Consider the following 17,643-nt stretch of genomic DNA (forward strand, 5'->3'; position numbering starts at 1 on the left):
ATTTAGCTCTTAAACTAAAGATATTTTTTATGGTCTTCCAAAATTTAATTAAATAAAATAAATTAATCATACATGAATAAATTGAGCTTATTTTGATCCTTTCAACTAATTTATTTAATTTTAGTTTTAACCTAATTCAAATAATATTTAAAATTTTTAAAAAATATATATTATATAAACTACTTTGCATCTTTTTTAATCATCTCATATTTATCATATAAGTTTAAGTGGGAGGAGTCTTGGTAATCTATGTAAGTAGGACAAGAATTACCCATGTATAGAAGCTTAAAGTAGGTTCATTACGATTTAAACTTATAAAATAATTATTTGTTTTCAACGGAGACAATTTCAGAGTGTCAACTGTCATAAAGATAATAATGGACACTTTAACGTCAACTGTTTACTTTTATTTTTCTCAAATACTTTTATTATTTTGATTTTAATGTAAATTTAAAAGTCAAATTACTTTAATTATGAGCTTCTACAAATTATGAAAAAATGATATTTGAAAAATCAATATTGGGAGGAATCCTTTATTAAGACCCCACGTAAATATTTTTTTATAATTTTTTAAAATACGTATTTAAAGATATTAAAACTTAAAATTTACTTTATAAATTATAAAAAGTAAACGAGAAAAAAAAATAAGGGAGTATTTATGTCCATTTCGCCCTTGTGTAGTTTTAAGTGAACCAAAGTCAAAACAAAAAACAAGGCAATGGTTGTTTGTACTTTGCTCCTTTCTTAAATTAGGGCATCCAATAATTACCGTTATGGTTTACACGTTTCTTAATTCTCAAAATACAAAGAATTAATTTAAAAATTGGTGCAAGACTCAAAGCTGAAAATGATCGTTGTAAGTTTGTCACAACTCACAAGGACGACTCTTAAGTTGTTCGGGACTATAAACTTACAAGTTGTAAAGTACAAGTTGCAGTTTTAACTAATGCCAATGCTCTTAATAAATAAATTGACCGCTCATGTAAGCCAACTAGCCAACGCAAATCTGTTCTGTTTCTATTCAAGTAAATATTATTTTATTTTCAACTAAAATTTTGAGTTTGATTTTTACATTTATTTCCATAAGCAACTAGCCCACTAATTATTTAACTCTCATACATATTGAAAATTAGAACACATGTCTTTTAGTACAAAATTTGCACTTGACAATTAATTAATTTGAAATACACAAATTTTTGTATGATACGATCGTATGTTGAGATATGTCTCATATTTAGATTAAATAGCTCAGAAATAAAAATTTTTAGCTTATGGCTTCTTATTTTGAAATTATTTCTCTGTGAGACGATCTCATACAAGATAAACTGTTTAACATTTTGATTTAATGTATACATAGATAGATACAAGTGTGTATAAAAAGTTGACCTATTTATGGATGGTGGATACTTGGATAAGTAGTTTGTATGTGGATTTTAGATGAATATAAACCTTAAAAAGGCATATCGCACCCGTAATTTGTTTATTTTACATCCTTAACTACAAGCATGAACGTTAATTACTAAGGACAAAGCAATTTATTGCTATGATATGAATTATTAGGGCTTTATAAAATAGTTAAAATATCAAGAATACAAAACAATACCAGTATTTATTGTGCCTTTTATCTTTAACTCTAAAACTGAAAATGAACGAGACAGCCTGACTAAAAGCAAGGCGTATTAAGATGATGGAGGCAAGAGTCATGCATGCCCATCGCCCCAAAATCAATAGGCACACAAATCATAATTAAGAATTCCAATGCAAAAAGGTTTAAGCTAATAAACATACATTAATAAAAAGATAAAAAATTAAAAATAGAATTAATTAAGTAAAAGAACATCTCGGGATGATTAAGATTATGCTTATGTTCGGCAGTTGGCAGTAAGTACAAATCCTACCAGTTAGGGAAAGCTAAAATTTACCATGAATAGTATATTCACATGACATGTCTATGTACTCAATATTTTCAAGTCAAGATTCTTTTATCACTCACTTAGTCTCTTCATTTTTAAATTATAATAACACTTGTGCTTAATTTTTGTTACGCATATTTTGGTGAGAAAAATATTTACTCCCTCCGTTCTTGTTTGATCTTCCACGTTACTATAACAGGTAGTTTTAAAAGTTCGTCCACTTTAGATTACTTTTTATTTTTAAAAAGTTTATCCCACTTTTACCCCTTAAAAGTTAAAACCCCCCTTTTCTTTTAATGTACCATTTTTCTTTTATTTATAATTATTTTCTTTCTCATACTTTAATACAATCATTATTTCACACTACTATTTAATTAAAATAATACCCACTACAACCTCATACTTGCAATACAATCATTATTTTACACTACTATTTAATTAAAATGATACCCACTACAACTCAAAGATTCTATCTTCCTTAATATGTGTGAAAAATCAAAAGTGGAAGATCAAAAAAGAACGGAGGGAGTATATTTTTTGGTTTTAGATTATAAAAAGACAAATAAAATGACTTGTTTATTCATGTAATTTTTTTTTACGTGAATTTGCATAATAATAAAATTGCTTATACCAATTCTAAATATCATTTTAAGTGGGAACCACATAATGATACGAGAATTTGTACATTTTATTGTGTTTGTTAAAACTTAAAATAGATGATGTATGGTAAATATAAGATTGTTGATTAAATAGGACACTATAAGAAAGCAAAATGAGTTGGTGAATGGTAACTTGGTAAATGATATAGCTAGTATACATTTTTTTTCTTACAATTAATTCATTACAATTTTTATTTTAATTATGTCGTCAATCAATTTGATACATTTTCAATAAAATTAAAAATAGTTTCTATCACTTTAATAAATTCTCATCAATATATCATGTCGACACAAGACGAACTAATTGTCATAATCTCCTAATAAACCAACTATCAAATATAATAATATGTAATAAATTTACTAAAAGTACAATATAATTGATAAAATATTTGGATGGATTAATCATTTAATTACATTTTTGATTAAATTGATTTCTTAAAATAATAAGATAATTTTACGTTATAAGGAGTTCAATTCCATCTAACTCTTTTGTAACTTTTTTTTCGATTTAAAACCTCTAAAAATCAAAGAACAACCAAATAGATGAGTCACCACTCCAACAAGTACAATATTTACCTTGGACATACTTCAATTTACCTATTAACTAATTTATAATGTTTTATTTATTATATGGTAAAATAAAAAAAAAAGATGAGCATGATCGAAATCAAACTTATAATTATTTCTGAATTTAGTAATTTTTATATCTGAAATAAAATTTGATTTTCAATTTAATTATAAATTATTAAACTATAATAATCTTTGTCCCTCAAGAAAATAATATTTAATTTAAAAATTATCACATATTTAAATTAAATGGTATTTTTTCATGCTGACAAAAAAAAATATTAAAATCAGTATTCTAATGCAGCCTCGTCTGAACATATTCCTAGACAAAGTTGCATAGAAAATGCATTCTTCATCCGGAAGTGCAAAACACGGGTGAACTTTGAGTTTGCATAGAAAAGGTTGTAAGACTTTGGGTTCATAACCCCTTTATAGAACTACTCCCTTTATTTCATAGAATTTCGTACAATTTTCTTTTTATTCCGTCTAAAAATATTTGCTATATATATTTAATAACATTTGTAACCCAAATTATTGTTAATGATCAACGTGTATATGTAAGTCGTAGGTTTTTGAGTAGTTTCTCTCTCTTTAAGGATATTTTTTAAGCCGAGGGACTCTTGACCACATTCTCCTTTTTAGGTATGAGTTGCCGTCTTCTTACCCTCCTCAGATCCTGATCATAGTTTGAACTATGAGCGGGGTATAGTGGATATGATGATGGTGATTTTTGTTTAATTTTTATTCACATATTTTACTTAATTTTTTTATCCATCTAGACATTTTTCTCAACATTTTCTTTCGAAAAAAAAATACAAATCAAGGGCGATTAAATGTAGAAATTAGAAAGTGAGACAATATTCTAAAAATAGGAGTATCCAAGAAACACAAGATTTAGGAGGCAATCAAATGTACCAAATTCAAGAAAAAGCTAAATTCTTGAAAACTTAAAAAAAAAAAGTGATCATACAGTAAAGTATCCATAAGTAGGGACTAATTAGGATTAGGAAGATAAATAACTACCAAATCACAACTGAATTTACTCCCAAGTGAAGGAAAGTGTTTGATGACTTCCACTAGCTGGTGATGGATCAGTATCATTCTGGAAAACATCCTGACAGAAGTTGTTGTTTCTTAAGTTAGAGAACAATCCAGAACTTTCTGGATGTCCTTCCAAACCATGCCCTTGTGCTGAGCCAGGGTACTGAGAAGGGGAGGTTAGATTGCTGTAATGCAGACTAGGGAGCATCGACCGAGTTGGGTTTATCGGGCTGGGATGATGGATCATACGGCCCAAACCCATCTCGGGAGTCTCAGCAGACGATGATGACAGAAGAGAGAGAGCACGATCCGAGTCAAGCACTTGGTTTAGGCCGTTACAGAACAGCGATTTCTGGGTATTGGTGTTGCCGCTGTTGCTGCTGCCGCCATCATTATTGTTGGGATCGTGATGGATTGTTTGACCAGCTAGCGAAACTCCAGGAAGCGGGGATTCAGGCACTTGTAAGAACGGAAACTGCCTACTTCTGTAGGCGTGAGAATACGAGCTAGGTACCGAGCTACTCGTACTGTAAAGTGTCTGATTGCTCTCGGTTTTGACAGCACCAGACCAAGTGGTGGTTACTACTGATGAAGCTGGAATTATTGGCTGGTTGAATGCCAAAAGTCTACTACCTAAACATGTTCAAAACCATGTCAAAATGGTAGAAATGAGCGTTCACTATCGACTATATTAAAATGACCGGTTAAATCATGTGCACTTGTTATTTATGTTAAGTTGCAGATGATATTTACTACCAAGAGTCAATCGGAAACAGCCTCTTGTTATCACAAACAAGGGTACGATTGCGTACATTCAATCCCTAAACCCAACTTACGTGAGGTAAAAAGCTTTCAACTTTCAATTCATTAATCAAAAGTTTAAGTTGATGGTTGAGATCTCAGAATATGTTATACATTCTTAACACACTCGCCTCACACGAGAGCCCATTGCGCTAGAAGTGTGGATGCGCATAGGCCCTGAATATCCACTTTAAATGAGAGGTGGTTGAGATTTGAACCTGTGACCTTTTGTCATGATGGCTTCTGATACTTATCAAGAAATCAACTCAACCAAAAGTTTAAGCTGATGGTTGAGGGCCAGCCGCCCATGATATGTTATACACTCTAACATTGTGAATTGGAAAAACCAAGACAATTATGCTTGTAGACTTACTAAAACGGGAGCATATGTCATGAAGAAAAAACATTCAAACCTTGGTTAGTAGTAGAAATGAAACTTCCAGGATTCACAGGCAGGGGTTCAGGCTGAGGCTTCCTTCTACGACGATTATGACCTTCAAGACGTTTCCGACAACTCCGCTTTCCCTCGTCGAATTCCCCTAGTGCATGGAACCTACAATGTGAGTTGAAGACGTCAACTCTAAACAAATCCAGCTGATTTTATAGCTCATATTCATTTTTCGTTTGTGTACCCGACCTCATATTCACTGAGACTAGTTAAAATAATGGGAGTTTCTGGACATATGCAACATGCCCAACTGTACAAGGACCCAAAAATAAAGTCTATAAATAAGATCGAGCAAGTGGTAGAAGGTTCTGATACAAAACAATAGGGGGCCTCAACTATGAAAAAGGCTAGTAAAAGTGTAAATAAATACCTGCTGCATTGCTGACAGAAACGCTGTTCATGACCCCCAATAGTAACTCTAGGGGTCTTGGAATGCAGCTCACAAACCTTGTGACGTCGATGATAATCTCGACATTTACTAAGATCGGATTTGCACCCATCGACCAAGCACGAAATGACTTGGCCACTGCTACTTGGTGTACGAGGCCTCTTCGATGATCCAGCCGATGCAGCAAATGGGTCCATAAGAGAAGTTGTAAATCCCTTTCCAATATCACTTGATCTTCCTAGTTTCAAATCTACTAAACTCTCACCCTTTACACTCTCTGATTCAAAGTTAGGGGACCCGAAAATGGCTGAAATAGTAGCAATTCCTCCCTTTTCAAACTCACCCAAATCAAAGTAATTCCTGTTTAGATTACAGCCCATATAATAACCTTCTCCTTTACAAATCTATCCTCCCTATACTATCCTGTAATGAGAATGTGACAAAAATTAGTAAAAAAGTGTATAGTTAACCCATATACTTCAAACATTTCTGTCTTATAAAAGCTAATAAAAGGGACAGTTCACAGCCAAATAGAGAGATATAGTGTTGTCATTCAATAATCTTAAAACAGATTTTGTGATACCAACTACCATGACCCCATAGTCAATAGAATATTTCTTCAACTAAGAGCTTAAGGCTCCTATTAGTCCTTAGTAGTAATATAAAATAATAATAGGGTATAAAATTAAATTGGAATTAATCTTAACTATCAAGATAAAACTTTTGGTTGAATCAGTCCTTTTACATAGTATCGATAAACAGGTTCGGATCCAATAAGGCAATCACTTTTTCATTTCAAGGGGTGGATTTAGTGTAAGATATGATAAATTTGTTATTGGACTTGTATGCAACAAGACATGAATAAGAGGAGAATTGACTGCATACAAACCTGACGAGGTTCCATCCTAAAACCAATTGGTATTAGGAGTAGCCTATCAAGTATATATGTTAGTCAATCTCTCTCCAATTCTTCGACGTGGAATCACATGTGGGTTATTTTCCAACACGTTTAGTCCTTAGTAGTAACATAAAATAATAATAGGGTATAAAATTAAATTGGAATTAACGTTAACTATCAAGAAAAAACTTTTAGTTGAATCAGTCCTTTTATATAGTATCGAAAAACGGGTTTGAATCCAATCAAGCAATCACCCTTCATTTCAAGTGGTGGATACGAGCAAGTATCATATTAAATTTTTGGTTAGATAAATAATAGTGATTATTTTCTTAGGGGGATTAAATTAATTCTAGCAAATCAATTAGAATCAGGACAAAGACAGAGGTAAGAGGCCCTAAAGGCCCTCCATTCATAAATGAAATACAAGTAGTTTTTTAAAAAAATTAATTGCCGAACAATAAAAATGGGTGAAGAAGTTCTTAAATAAAAACAAGACAACTACTTCTACCTCATTCACATGTAACTTTTTAAGTGAAAGGTGAAAGAATTTTTTATGAATTCTTTATTCTTTCCAGCTGAAGTATCACAATCATATGTAAACAAAATAATCCACGTATGGTTTTCACATCAAAGAATTAAATAGAAGTTGATTGGGCTAATCCCTTATTATCAATTGATTTTATGGTAGAATTTTACGCAATTTACTCTCCTGGCGGACTTTATTATATAGAAGTTTAATGACAAATTTATCACGAATCACAACAAAAAAATAGAAATTTAATCGGTCTACATCACTGTCCTTTAAAAAATTAAAACAAAAAGGGTGATCTTATTGTATAAAGCTTTCACATAGCCATGACTATGAGTCCAAAGTAACTTCACTTCAAATTGAAGTGAGAGATGCTCTAATTATGTAGCAAATTCAAAAAACATTAAAGGGAATACTTATTGGATGTTGACCTTCTAGGAGTCATCAAATTTATTTTCTCTTTTCCAGAAATTTCTTCATATTAGTAGTCAGCTTACTATAACCCAAAACTCAATTTACAAAGGGCTTTTTTTTTTTTTTAAAGAATTTTGGAATAGAAAGTTAATATTCAATCAAATCTCAGTCACAACAATAAAAAGAAAAACTGCCGACCACTGGGTTAAGCACTAATTTTTGGTTCACAAAATGGTATCAAAAGCTGACAAGAAATTATTGGTTTTAAACCATCCCTTATTTAAAATGAAATATTAAGCGTCGTATATGAAAAGAGTTTGTGATGCATTCACATTTATAATTTAGGCTCTCGTGTAAGGGGCTAATAAAGTATATAACATATCTTGAGGCTCCGCCATCAGTTTAAATTTTTTATTTAAGTTAGTTCCTTGCAATTCTTAGTTCACAAAATGGATTAAGAACAAAGAAATTTAAGAAAGAATAAAAGGAGGTGAAATAGAGGGTAAAAGAAGAAGGCTTTAACAGACAAGGAAACATACTAAATTAAGACATAAGTAAAAGAAAAAATCAAAAAGAAATTAGAAAATGGGTACCTTATGAGAAACCAAGCAGATTGCTGTGATGTATATAACTTCTAGACTGTCAAATTGGGGCACAGATAATCCAAGAAAGTGGGAAGAAATAGAGAAGGCCCAAACAATTAGGAAAGGAGGATAACAATAAACATTAAACAAGAACAGCTAATGCCAAGTAAATATAAATAAAAAGAAAAAAGAAAAAAAAAAGTAAAAATAAACTCACAAAAAAGATTAGCAGAAGAAGGACACTGATGTAGGCTTCCTAACCATTCATTCTCTGACAGTGATTCCATTACAAACCAATAATATGACAACAGTGTGGATCAGGAAGAGAGAGGAAAAGAAACAAAGAAAGAAAGAGTTGGGTGTATGTAATAGGCTTTGTTTTAGCAAGACAAGAGAAAAGTAAAGCTAAGGCTAGACAACATACATTTACAATAAAGAAATTATTGACACTTTGATGGGTTTGAGGCTACACTTACACTTTGAGAGAGAAAAAGAAAGAAAAAGAATTGAGTTGAGTTGATGTATGTTAAGAAAGGCAAAACAATACAAATGGGGTTTCTTTAGGTGTTTATAAGTAGCGAGTTATGTGTTGAATTAAGTTCACAAAGACTTAACATGGGTAGTCACCCCTTAGGCTTTCTAGCCTTAATATAAATGTACTTACCTTTATATATATATATATATATATATATATATATATATATATATATATATATATATATATTTTCTGCGGTTTACATTCATATAATGAGGTATTCGATTTATGACTTTTTACTTAATTTTTTGATTAGTTTTGGCTTTTAACTTGTTTGTTGGTCAAACATCCAAAAGGCGTTTGGTAAATGATTTTTAAACTAGCTGAAAATTTAGTTTTTAAGTCAAAATGAAAAAACAGCTCTAACTAGCTTTTTTTGGTTGGATTTTAACTAGTTGGCCAACTTTTTCTCTAATAAACAACAAATAACCAATACCTAAATTTATCAAACATCTACAAAAACATCTTTATTTTCAGTAAGTAAATCAGCTAACAGTTAATCAAACAAGCCAACAAAAAAAGATAACAACCAACAATCAACCACCAATTATCAAACACCCCAGTAAATTTTAAGGAAGAGAATAAAGGAAATAACTTAATTGATTACCTATTAGAATAAGAGGATAAGTTATTAGGTTAATTAGTTTTCACTTAAAAAATCATTTTTATCACTAATGGATATTTCTTTTTTTGTCAAAGTACGATCTATATAGTGAGTTGTAAGAACTTATTTTTTTCTTGCTTTTCTGATTCTTCTAAGTATATGAGGATGATTTTTTTAATATGATTTGAGATTTACCGTTTATATATCAAATTCGAGCATTCGATTTTTTTTATAAATTTTTAATAGAAATAAAAATTCAAACAAACAATTTTAAACAAAAAAATGAAAAAAAAAAAAAGAAAACGAGTGGAGGGGAAAAGGACAGGGTGTTGTTGCTTTCAACTTTTTTTCGGTGAATTTGAAAAGTACAAGGACGGAGAAAGGTATGGTGTTGAGTACTTTCTTGTGTTCAGTGTTTCTCACATTGGATGATGTCTTCTTGCTTGGGTTTTCTTCTCCACATACTCCTTACATAAGATAGTTTTGCTATATTTTTATTTTATATTATTTTACTGGATTTTTTTATTTTTATTTAGAAAATTTTACATGGTAGTATCGAACTTTTATTAAATGCTAGTGGTAGCACTTATGTAAGATTTTTTCCACATGGTAGCATCCAGTTTATGCCTTATGTAACTGTTGTAGTATTTTCTGTTAAATTCTTGTCAATTTCCGTTTAATTTCAGCATTTTGACGTTTCTACCTTATTAAGTGTTGGTTGTTGTCTTAATAATTTGCCCTAAATGTTTGAGAGCTTCGATGAATTAAATGGTGAATTAAACGTCAAAATGGTGAATTGGACATTTGAGAGCATAAAAATAGTTTAGGATAAATTATAAAGACGACAACCAACACTTAATAAAAGTAAAAACGTCATAATGGTAAATTAAACGGAAATTGACAATAAATTTAACGAAAAATGCTACGGTGATTAGATAAGGCATAAATTGGATGCTACCATGTGGAAAAATCTTACAAAAGTGCTACCACTAGCGTTTCATGAAAGTTCGTTGCTATCATGTGGAATTTCCCTTTTTATTTTTGGCTATGACCTACAATTTTTCTTTAGTTTTTATCCATACAATTGATTTATATTTTTATTTAATTTGCACATGTCTTCCCTTCCTCGTAAATTATTCATTTTTACTCGCTTTGATTCTTTTTTGATTTATTTCAAATATTATCCTTATAGCAGATAATAGGAGACAAAGGAAGCATTTTAGTTTTATTATTATATTTAGAGGTTCAACATCTTTCTCACTTCTCTATTAAGAAAACCAAACTAGCCTTTACAAAAATACAAAATCTCCTTTAGAATGACACTTCTAGTGGGGAGTCCCTCAACAATCTATGTTCGTACAAAATTATAGATTCAATAACAGTACTTGGCTTCCTAACAGGTTTCTAAATGCCCCATATCCTAACCTAATTTAAGGATTAAAATAAGACAAAAAATAAATGGATGAAAGAAATAAGTAGTTAACATAGAGAGATAATAAGTTTGTGGATGAGATTTAAAAAAAGAAAATGAAGTCAATACCAAAAAGTAAAAAGATGCAAAATACATTAGTAGAACAAACTAAAATAAAAAGAGGTGCAGATTGAGAGGAACAAAGAGAATATAAGATATGAGCATGATGCATGAACATATATTTCTAAATAGAGTAATCTAACACAATAAAAAGACTAATATACCATCATATGTTTGAAAATTGAAATAATAATGTAGATAGACAATTATGTACTTTGAGAATTTATGCATGTGCTAATCTAAATTAAGATTCAAGTAATTTGATTAAGAATAATATAATATATATATATATATATATATATATAAAAAAAAAAAAACTCAAAAATCAATATAGTATATGTAAATAGATTAGTATGAGTTCACGTATATATATATTAGCGTCCTGAATTTGTGTTTAATAATTAGAATACATGAATTACATACACATGACGCTAATAGTGTACAACAAGGATAGATACTACCTAATGTTTTAATTTCATTTCAATCAATGGTTAGACATGGAATAGAGACTTGCCATAGCTTTAATTCAATTCAAAAGCCATGTGTAACAGTCCAAAGTCTATGAATGATTACAACAAATTTAGCAACTTCATTTCATCCATGTGAGAAATATGATATCATAAAAGCTAAACACAATTAACAGAATATCGTTCAAAGAAAGAAAAAGACAGCTAACCATCCCTTGACAAAAATTCAGTATACTCTAAACTTAATTGGGACCACATTCACATTCCAAAGTTTGATCTCATAAAACTTGTTTAGTGTGGCCAAATGCCTGCATGATTGACATTCCCACTATCCCTTACATACTATATATTTGAATTAAGAGAAATCGAGGAAAGAAAATAAAGGAATTTGAAATATGATGAGCGATCTCTCATTTGGATTATAAACAAGAAGGGGAGGAAGTTGGAGGGGATCGAGAGATTTAGAGGGAAAATATGAACAAATTTCTTTATTAATATAATCTTTCTAAAAGTGGAAAAATTTGAAGAGAAAATACTGATTGGAGGGAAAATACCAATTTTCCTTTCTTTTTCCATGTCTTCCCTTCTAAACAAATAAGATGCACTCTCCCTCCTTATCCTTTCCCTTCCTTTACCTTTTTTTTCCTTTCATTCATTTTTTTTTCTGCCAATTTTCTATCCAAATATAGTGTTAGAGTTTGCCCTATTGACTAAAAGAACTCTTACGTAAAATGATTAAATGTGACAAACGGTTGACATAGTATATAAAAAAAGCAGCTATACTACTCAATACACATATGGTACTTGCAAAAGTCATCTAGAATTGTATAATTTTAGCTCATGAAGTAATGTATGCATGTATGTGTACCTTGACATGATGGCATTCTTTTAGTACTGATCTGATCGATGGTTAGCAAATCAGGCAAGCAATTCCCAAATTGGTATGCCAATTTGGGTTGTGAATATCATGATAGTGAATTTCGGTATAGGTGAAGCTCACTCGAATAGTTACATGCATGGATAACTAGACGTCAATAAACCAACTTAAGTGAAAGTTCGCTTAAGTTAATTAGTGGCTGTACCTCTTAGATATTTGATATATCTTATGAAGCCCCTTACATAAGTGCCCTTAATTAAAAGTGTCGATACAAATTAAAATATGTAATCAGGGACGGAGAAAGGATTTTGGAGGCCATATTTGTCTTTCAAAATGGGCCTTTTATTGTATAAAAAGATTAAAGAAAATTCTACTTCAAGAAAAATAATTCAAGATAAAATGTATTGTATAACATTATATTCTAAAATTACTCAAATATAAAAAAATTTACAAATAAATCACTTACAAAGCATTGCTTAGAACCAGGCCTAAACAACACCATTTAACATTTAAAGCCTCTTATTTTGGGGGCTTTAGGCATTCGACTACCCGGCCTATGCTTAGAACCGGCTCTACATGTAATGCATGCAGATTTACGCTTGTGACTTGCTCTGATACCATTTTAATAAATTAATTAATTCAACTAATTAAAAGTTTAAACTAATAGTTGTAGTTCTAGAATATTTAATATGTTGACTTTAATTTCATAATTAGTTAAATTAGTTGATAAATATATGGATAACCACTTACTAATATGAAAGATATGAAGAAGCCAACCAAATCATTCCTAATTCTCATCTTATACATCTCAATCTGGGTCCTACAAGAAGCAATTAGAGATGCTTATTAGATCAACTTCCATGAGGACTTGTAAAGAATTAATGGTTTTAGACGAAACAAAATTTACTTACTCCTACTGATGTTGTTCAGAAGAGTGCAATGAAAGTAAAAGGGTCCCACCATATGGGTTTTAGGTTTTAGCAGTGGCAACTAAATGTCCTGATTTGGGTCATCATGTTGATTTCGAGTTAGCTGTTTTGGGTCGGTTTGTAATTGGGTTTTCAGTTTTGTCTTCATATTGTTTTTTGTAAATCATTTTTAAAATTGGGTCAAATCGGATTCAGTTACAACAACATCGGGTAACTTTTGAATCATTAGATCTATTTTAAACACTTCTGGTGACAAGTGGGTGGCAATGTGCTTGGGTTTCCAGGCCGGCCCAAGTGTATTAAATTCAATCCTACAAGGCAGAGACTAATAAGTAATAACTACTGATGAGTGATGAGAGTATTAAAAGCTTCATTGGCAGCTCTTGCTGTCCAGCATTTAAAGGAGACCCTCCTTTTGTAAAGACTAGCTGTTCAATCATTCAACTGTAAACATGACATAAAATTGTAAACCTAGCTACAAACCTTAATTTATTTGCCAAAAACACTCGGATTAATTTATTCAAACTTCTGTTCAATATCAACTTTGATAGGATACTCCCGTGGTTAATTAAATATTATTTCTTCTGTTTTGTTAAAATTGCTACATTAACAATTAATACTACAATAAGAATAAAGGTGAAAAAAAAGTATGAGAGTGAACTTGTGACTTGTTTATTTGATAAATCATCTTTTCTATAGCAAGGTATTTCATCTAGTCTTTTTACTTCGGTTTATCCTATAATAAAAACAAAATAAAATTTGATGACTTATAAGTACCTTAAAAACTAGCACTTAACTTAAAGTGGTATGGTACAATATACTACTCCCTCTAATTAATTGTTAATTTGGTTTTTTAAAATTATATTTTATTTTTAATTTATATGTCAAAATATATTGAAGTAGAATCTTATTTGATTCATCTCAATATAAATTTTATTAATATTAATTTTTTATAATTTTAATTATGCACAATTAGATATAGTAAAAATTAAATTAATGCATTGAATACCGTGCAAAAATGTAGTTAAGTGTTTTTTTATCATTTTAAAGGTCATTTAACTTATATGATATAACTATGCACATTTTTATATATATATATATATATATATATATATATATATATATATATATATATATATATATATATATATATATATATATATATATATATATATATATATAATAATTGATTAAATAACCTTTAAAATGATAAAAAAATATATCAGCTAAATCATGTAAGTTAAGTGAAAATATCGGGTTTTGAATCAATGGAATGCTGTAAAAGTCAAAAAATGTAAACCAAATTTTAATCATTGGTCAAAAAAAGTTGGATTTAATTACAATTATATTTGATTTTTTTTGTTTTTCTGAATTAAGTCATTTATAATCTCTTGTCTATATTTCTTTAGATATGCTACATTATATTTTAAAAATTCACTTAAATTATATAAGGTAGGCACTAGCAAATTTAAATCACTTCAACAAAATTAATTTTTAGTGGCATATATATTTAGTGACATTGAAAAAATAATCATTGATTTATATTTTTAGTGTCATAATTATTAATTTTTTTATTTATTTTGAATTGCATTATACTCCCTTCGCTTTCATTTGCTTTTCTCAAATTGAATTTACGAATTTTAGTGTCAAACTTTAACTATGATTTTTTATCGATCTATAGAATAAAAAAATACATTCATGTGAGATCTTGATATGTTCATCTTTAATATATATTTTCAAAATATAAACGTTTTAGAATTTTTAAAAACTTACAATTAAAAATTATTTGACTTTTATGTTTGCATTAGCATCTGCGCAAAAAATTAATGGGAAGAACAAATGAAAACAGAGGAGTAAAACGATTTAATGATACTTTATTTGACATTTAATTTAGTGACATATGTAATTATCGCTATAGCCTATAGTGACATGTATGAGAAATATCACTAAATTCAATATCGCGAAAAGTTTTAATATGATTTTTTATTATGCTGCTAAATAGTCTAATAAATATTACTAAATTCACTATATATATATATATTATTAGAAATATAAGGTAACGACATTTAAATTAAATTTTACTATATAATTTAAATAAAAATATATTTTATTGTAATGTTTGGACAAATGAGTGAGTGGATAGGAAGTATAAATATTTTTAGATTTTAGCGTAAAATCACTAAATGTTGGTGGAATTTAGAAAATTGACGAGTCTAGTCCGATGCCCGGCTAAAAGCAGACGTTGAACATTGACAGCTCCAATTTAATGCTTTCTAAGTTTAGCACCAACACAATTATTGTTAGTTGAAATGTCAAATTGCCAAGAATGTAACAATTCAAACAATAGTAAAATTTTACGGTTGAAACTTGAATCCTTACATTTTTACTCAATAAAATCAATAAGAGAAATTTGAATTTATTAAGAGATCAAATCGAGTTTTGTTTTAATTGGAGATTATGTATTATATTATATGAATAATTTTAAGTTTGATTTTTATCTAACTCTTGTCTGTTCTGAGCTTTTAAAAATAAATGATAAGTGGGGAGTATCATTTAAAGCAAATACCACTTTACTAGATAAGGTTCTAAGTTATTTCTTATTCTCTTGGTCTATCGTGTAATAAAAAAAGAAAATTTAACTAGAATAATCCAACATTTTTATGATTTTTCTACATATTCTCAGCTAGTGATTAACCGGTGAATAATCCTAACTTTGGGGGTTTTTTCTTAAAGTAAACCTGGTAAACAGATGACTTATTAATTGCTATAACAAGTTTTATTTTTTTTAAAAAAATAAATTTAAATTAAAAAAAAAACTGTTAACAAAATTTTTGATTTTTTTTTATTCAGTATGTAACTTTTTTAAAATTTTTCTCTAATTTTATATTAATTTTCAATTTACTTTTTTAGTAAATTACCTGCTATAACAAATCATCGGGCTACCCCAATTTACACTAGGCAAATACCCCCTAAAATTGAAATTATTTTTGGTTAATCAATAGGTGAGATTATTGTAGGAAAATCATGAAAATGTTGAATTATAATATGATAATAAATAAGTGAGAAAATTTATTGTTATCATATCATAATTAGTCATTGACCAATTGAGTTGAGGCTTGAGAGCATAAATTTTTAAATTATTTTTTTTAGTACAGTTTGTACAAAGTTAGCTAAGTGGGTAGATTAAACGAAGAAGGTAAATAAGAGGTAAGGAGAATGAAACTCAAGATTTTTTTGAGAAAAGTAATCTTGTCTTAACTTTTACTTTAACTGAGACAAAACTGGAGTAATTGTTAAACTTAAAAATTATTTGTTTAAGCATAATTAATTTGTTCAACTCCTATTAGTCAAATTAAATAATGCAATCAAAATTAAGTCAATTATCAATAAAAAAAAATCAGTCTAATTTAATTATCCAGTACTAATTACCAAACAAGCTGAATAAAGCAATGTAATAGGTGGAATGGAACATGGTATTGTGGTCTCTCTAAAAATGGACGGTGAATTTATTCAAGAGGAGTAATATAATTATGAACTAAGTCAAAGAAATCACATGAGCAACTAACTCTATTAAGAGTGATAGATTTTGAAGCTATAACTATTAATTACTCAGTATTGACTTGTGTACTTTTAGACTTAAGACAACATTTAAGCCTCATGAATGTAATATAACCTAAAACTTTAAACACTGCAAGTAATGAGGTGGAGCAAGCAACATAATTCTACCATATACACTCCAAAGGGAGATATAGTATGTATCACAAGAGAAGGAAAATTTAAATTTTATAAAATGTTAATTTTGATTCAGCTATGATAATCGATAAATTAAAGTTTTAAATGACACTTTAATAGTTTAAAATAAGATTATTTTATATTTTTATGTGCACTCAACATATTAATCATATATAGCACGATTCAAGGATTGAAAGTCTATTAAAATATATTATTATGAAGACTGACTGAGTAAATTTGAATTGCGTTTACTTTTTTCTTGTACTTGCTTCTTTATTGTTTATCGTGTACTTTTAAGTTGTCATAGAGTTCATTTGTGATAATTTTGAAAGTAAAGAATAACATTTTAAAAGTGGAAAGAAGAATAGTTCTTATTTTCTATTGTTAGAAAAACTATTTAACTTCAACAACTTATTATGTACACATGTTTTTTAACAAAGAATTACTAAAGATTTGATGATTTCTGGAGTTTTGTTTTTGAAAAGATAATGTTTTCTTTCTTTCTTTCATTACTTAGGGGCATATTCAATATATACATGTATAATGTAACTGACTCAAGATAACTGCCTAATAACTGCCTAATAACTGACTAAGGATAACTGCCTATTGCATAAACTGCCTAAAGTAACTGTGAAATGTATAAACTGCTGCTTTCCAATACTCCCCCTCAAGTTAGGTCGTGGGGTCACCGATGCCTAACTTGCATAGAGTGTTGTTGAAGACCTG

General features: G+C 29.2%; 1 protein-coding gene across 3 annotated transcripts; it reads right to left on the reverse strand.

Moving 5' to 3' along the window:
• Window positions 1-3,959: 3,959 nt before the first annotated feature.
• On the reverse strand, window positions 3,960-8,907 carry LOC130808813 (squamosa promoter-binding-like protein 13A). 3 transcript variants are annotated; one of them, XM_057674322.1, is made up of 5 exons: window positions 8,460-8,907; window positions 8,252-8,297; window positions 5,800-6,240; window positions 5,395-5,534; window positions 3,961-4,813 (listed from the first exon to the last, which is right to left on the reverse strand). In XM_057674322.1, exons 3-5 carry the CDS (start codon window positions 6,195-6,197, stop codon window positions 4,179-4,181), a joined length of 1,173 nt encoding a protein of 390 aa, XP_057530305.1. In that variant the 5' UTR covers window positions 6,198-6,240; window positions 8,252-8,297; window positions 8,460-8,907; the 3' UTR covers window positions 3,961-4,178. The 3 variants fall into 3 exon arrangements, with proteins under 3 accessions (XP_057530306.1, XP_057530305.1, XP_057530304.1); XM_057674323.1 differs by lacking the exon at window positions 8,252-8,297 and having other exon boundaries at window positions 3,960-4,813; window positions 8,460-8,887; XM_057674321.1 differs by having other exon boundaries at window positions 8,252-8,887.
• Between the last annotated feature and the right edge of the window lie 8,736 nt (window positions 8,908-17,643).

This window comes from Amaranthus tricolor, chromosome 3 (assembly GCF_026212465.1).
Source record: "Amaranthus tricolor cultivar Red isolate AtriRed21 chromosome 3, ASM2621246v1, whole genome shotgun sequence".
Taxonomy (NCBI): Eukaryota; Viridiplantae; Streptophyta; class Magnoliopsida; order Caryophyllales; family Amaranthaceae; genus Amaranthus; species Amaranthus tricolor.

Excerpts from the sequence above, each read along its gene's own strand:
- LOC130808813 (XM_057674323.1), bottom strand. The coding sequence starts at position 6,197 with ATGGGCTGTAATCTAAACAGGAATTACTTTGATTTGGGTGAGTTTGAA. Across the intron at positions 5,535-5,799 it reads TTCTGTCAGCAATGCAGCAG|GTTCCATGCACTAGGGGAAT; the intron begins GTATTTATTTAC and ends CTCACATTGTAG. Across the intron at positions 4,814-5,394 it reads CATTTCTACTACTAACCAAG|GTAGTAGACTTTTGGCATTC; the intron begins GTTTGAATGTTT and ends GAACATGTTTAG.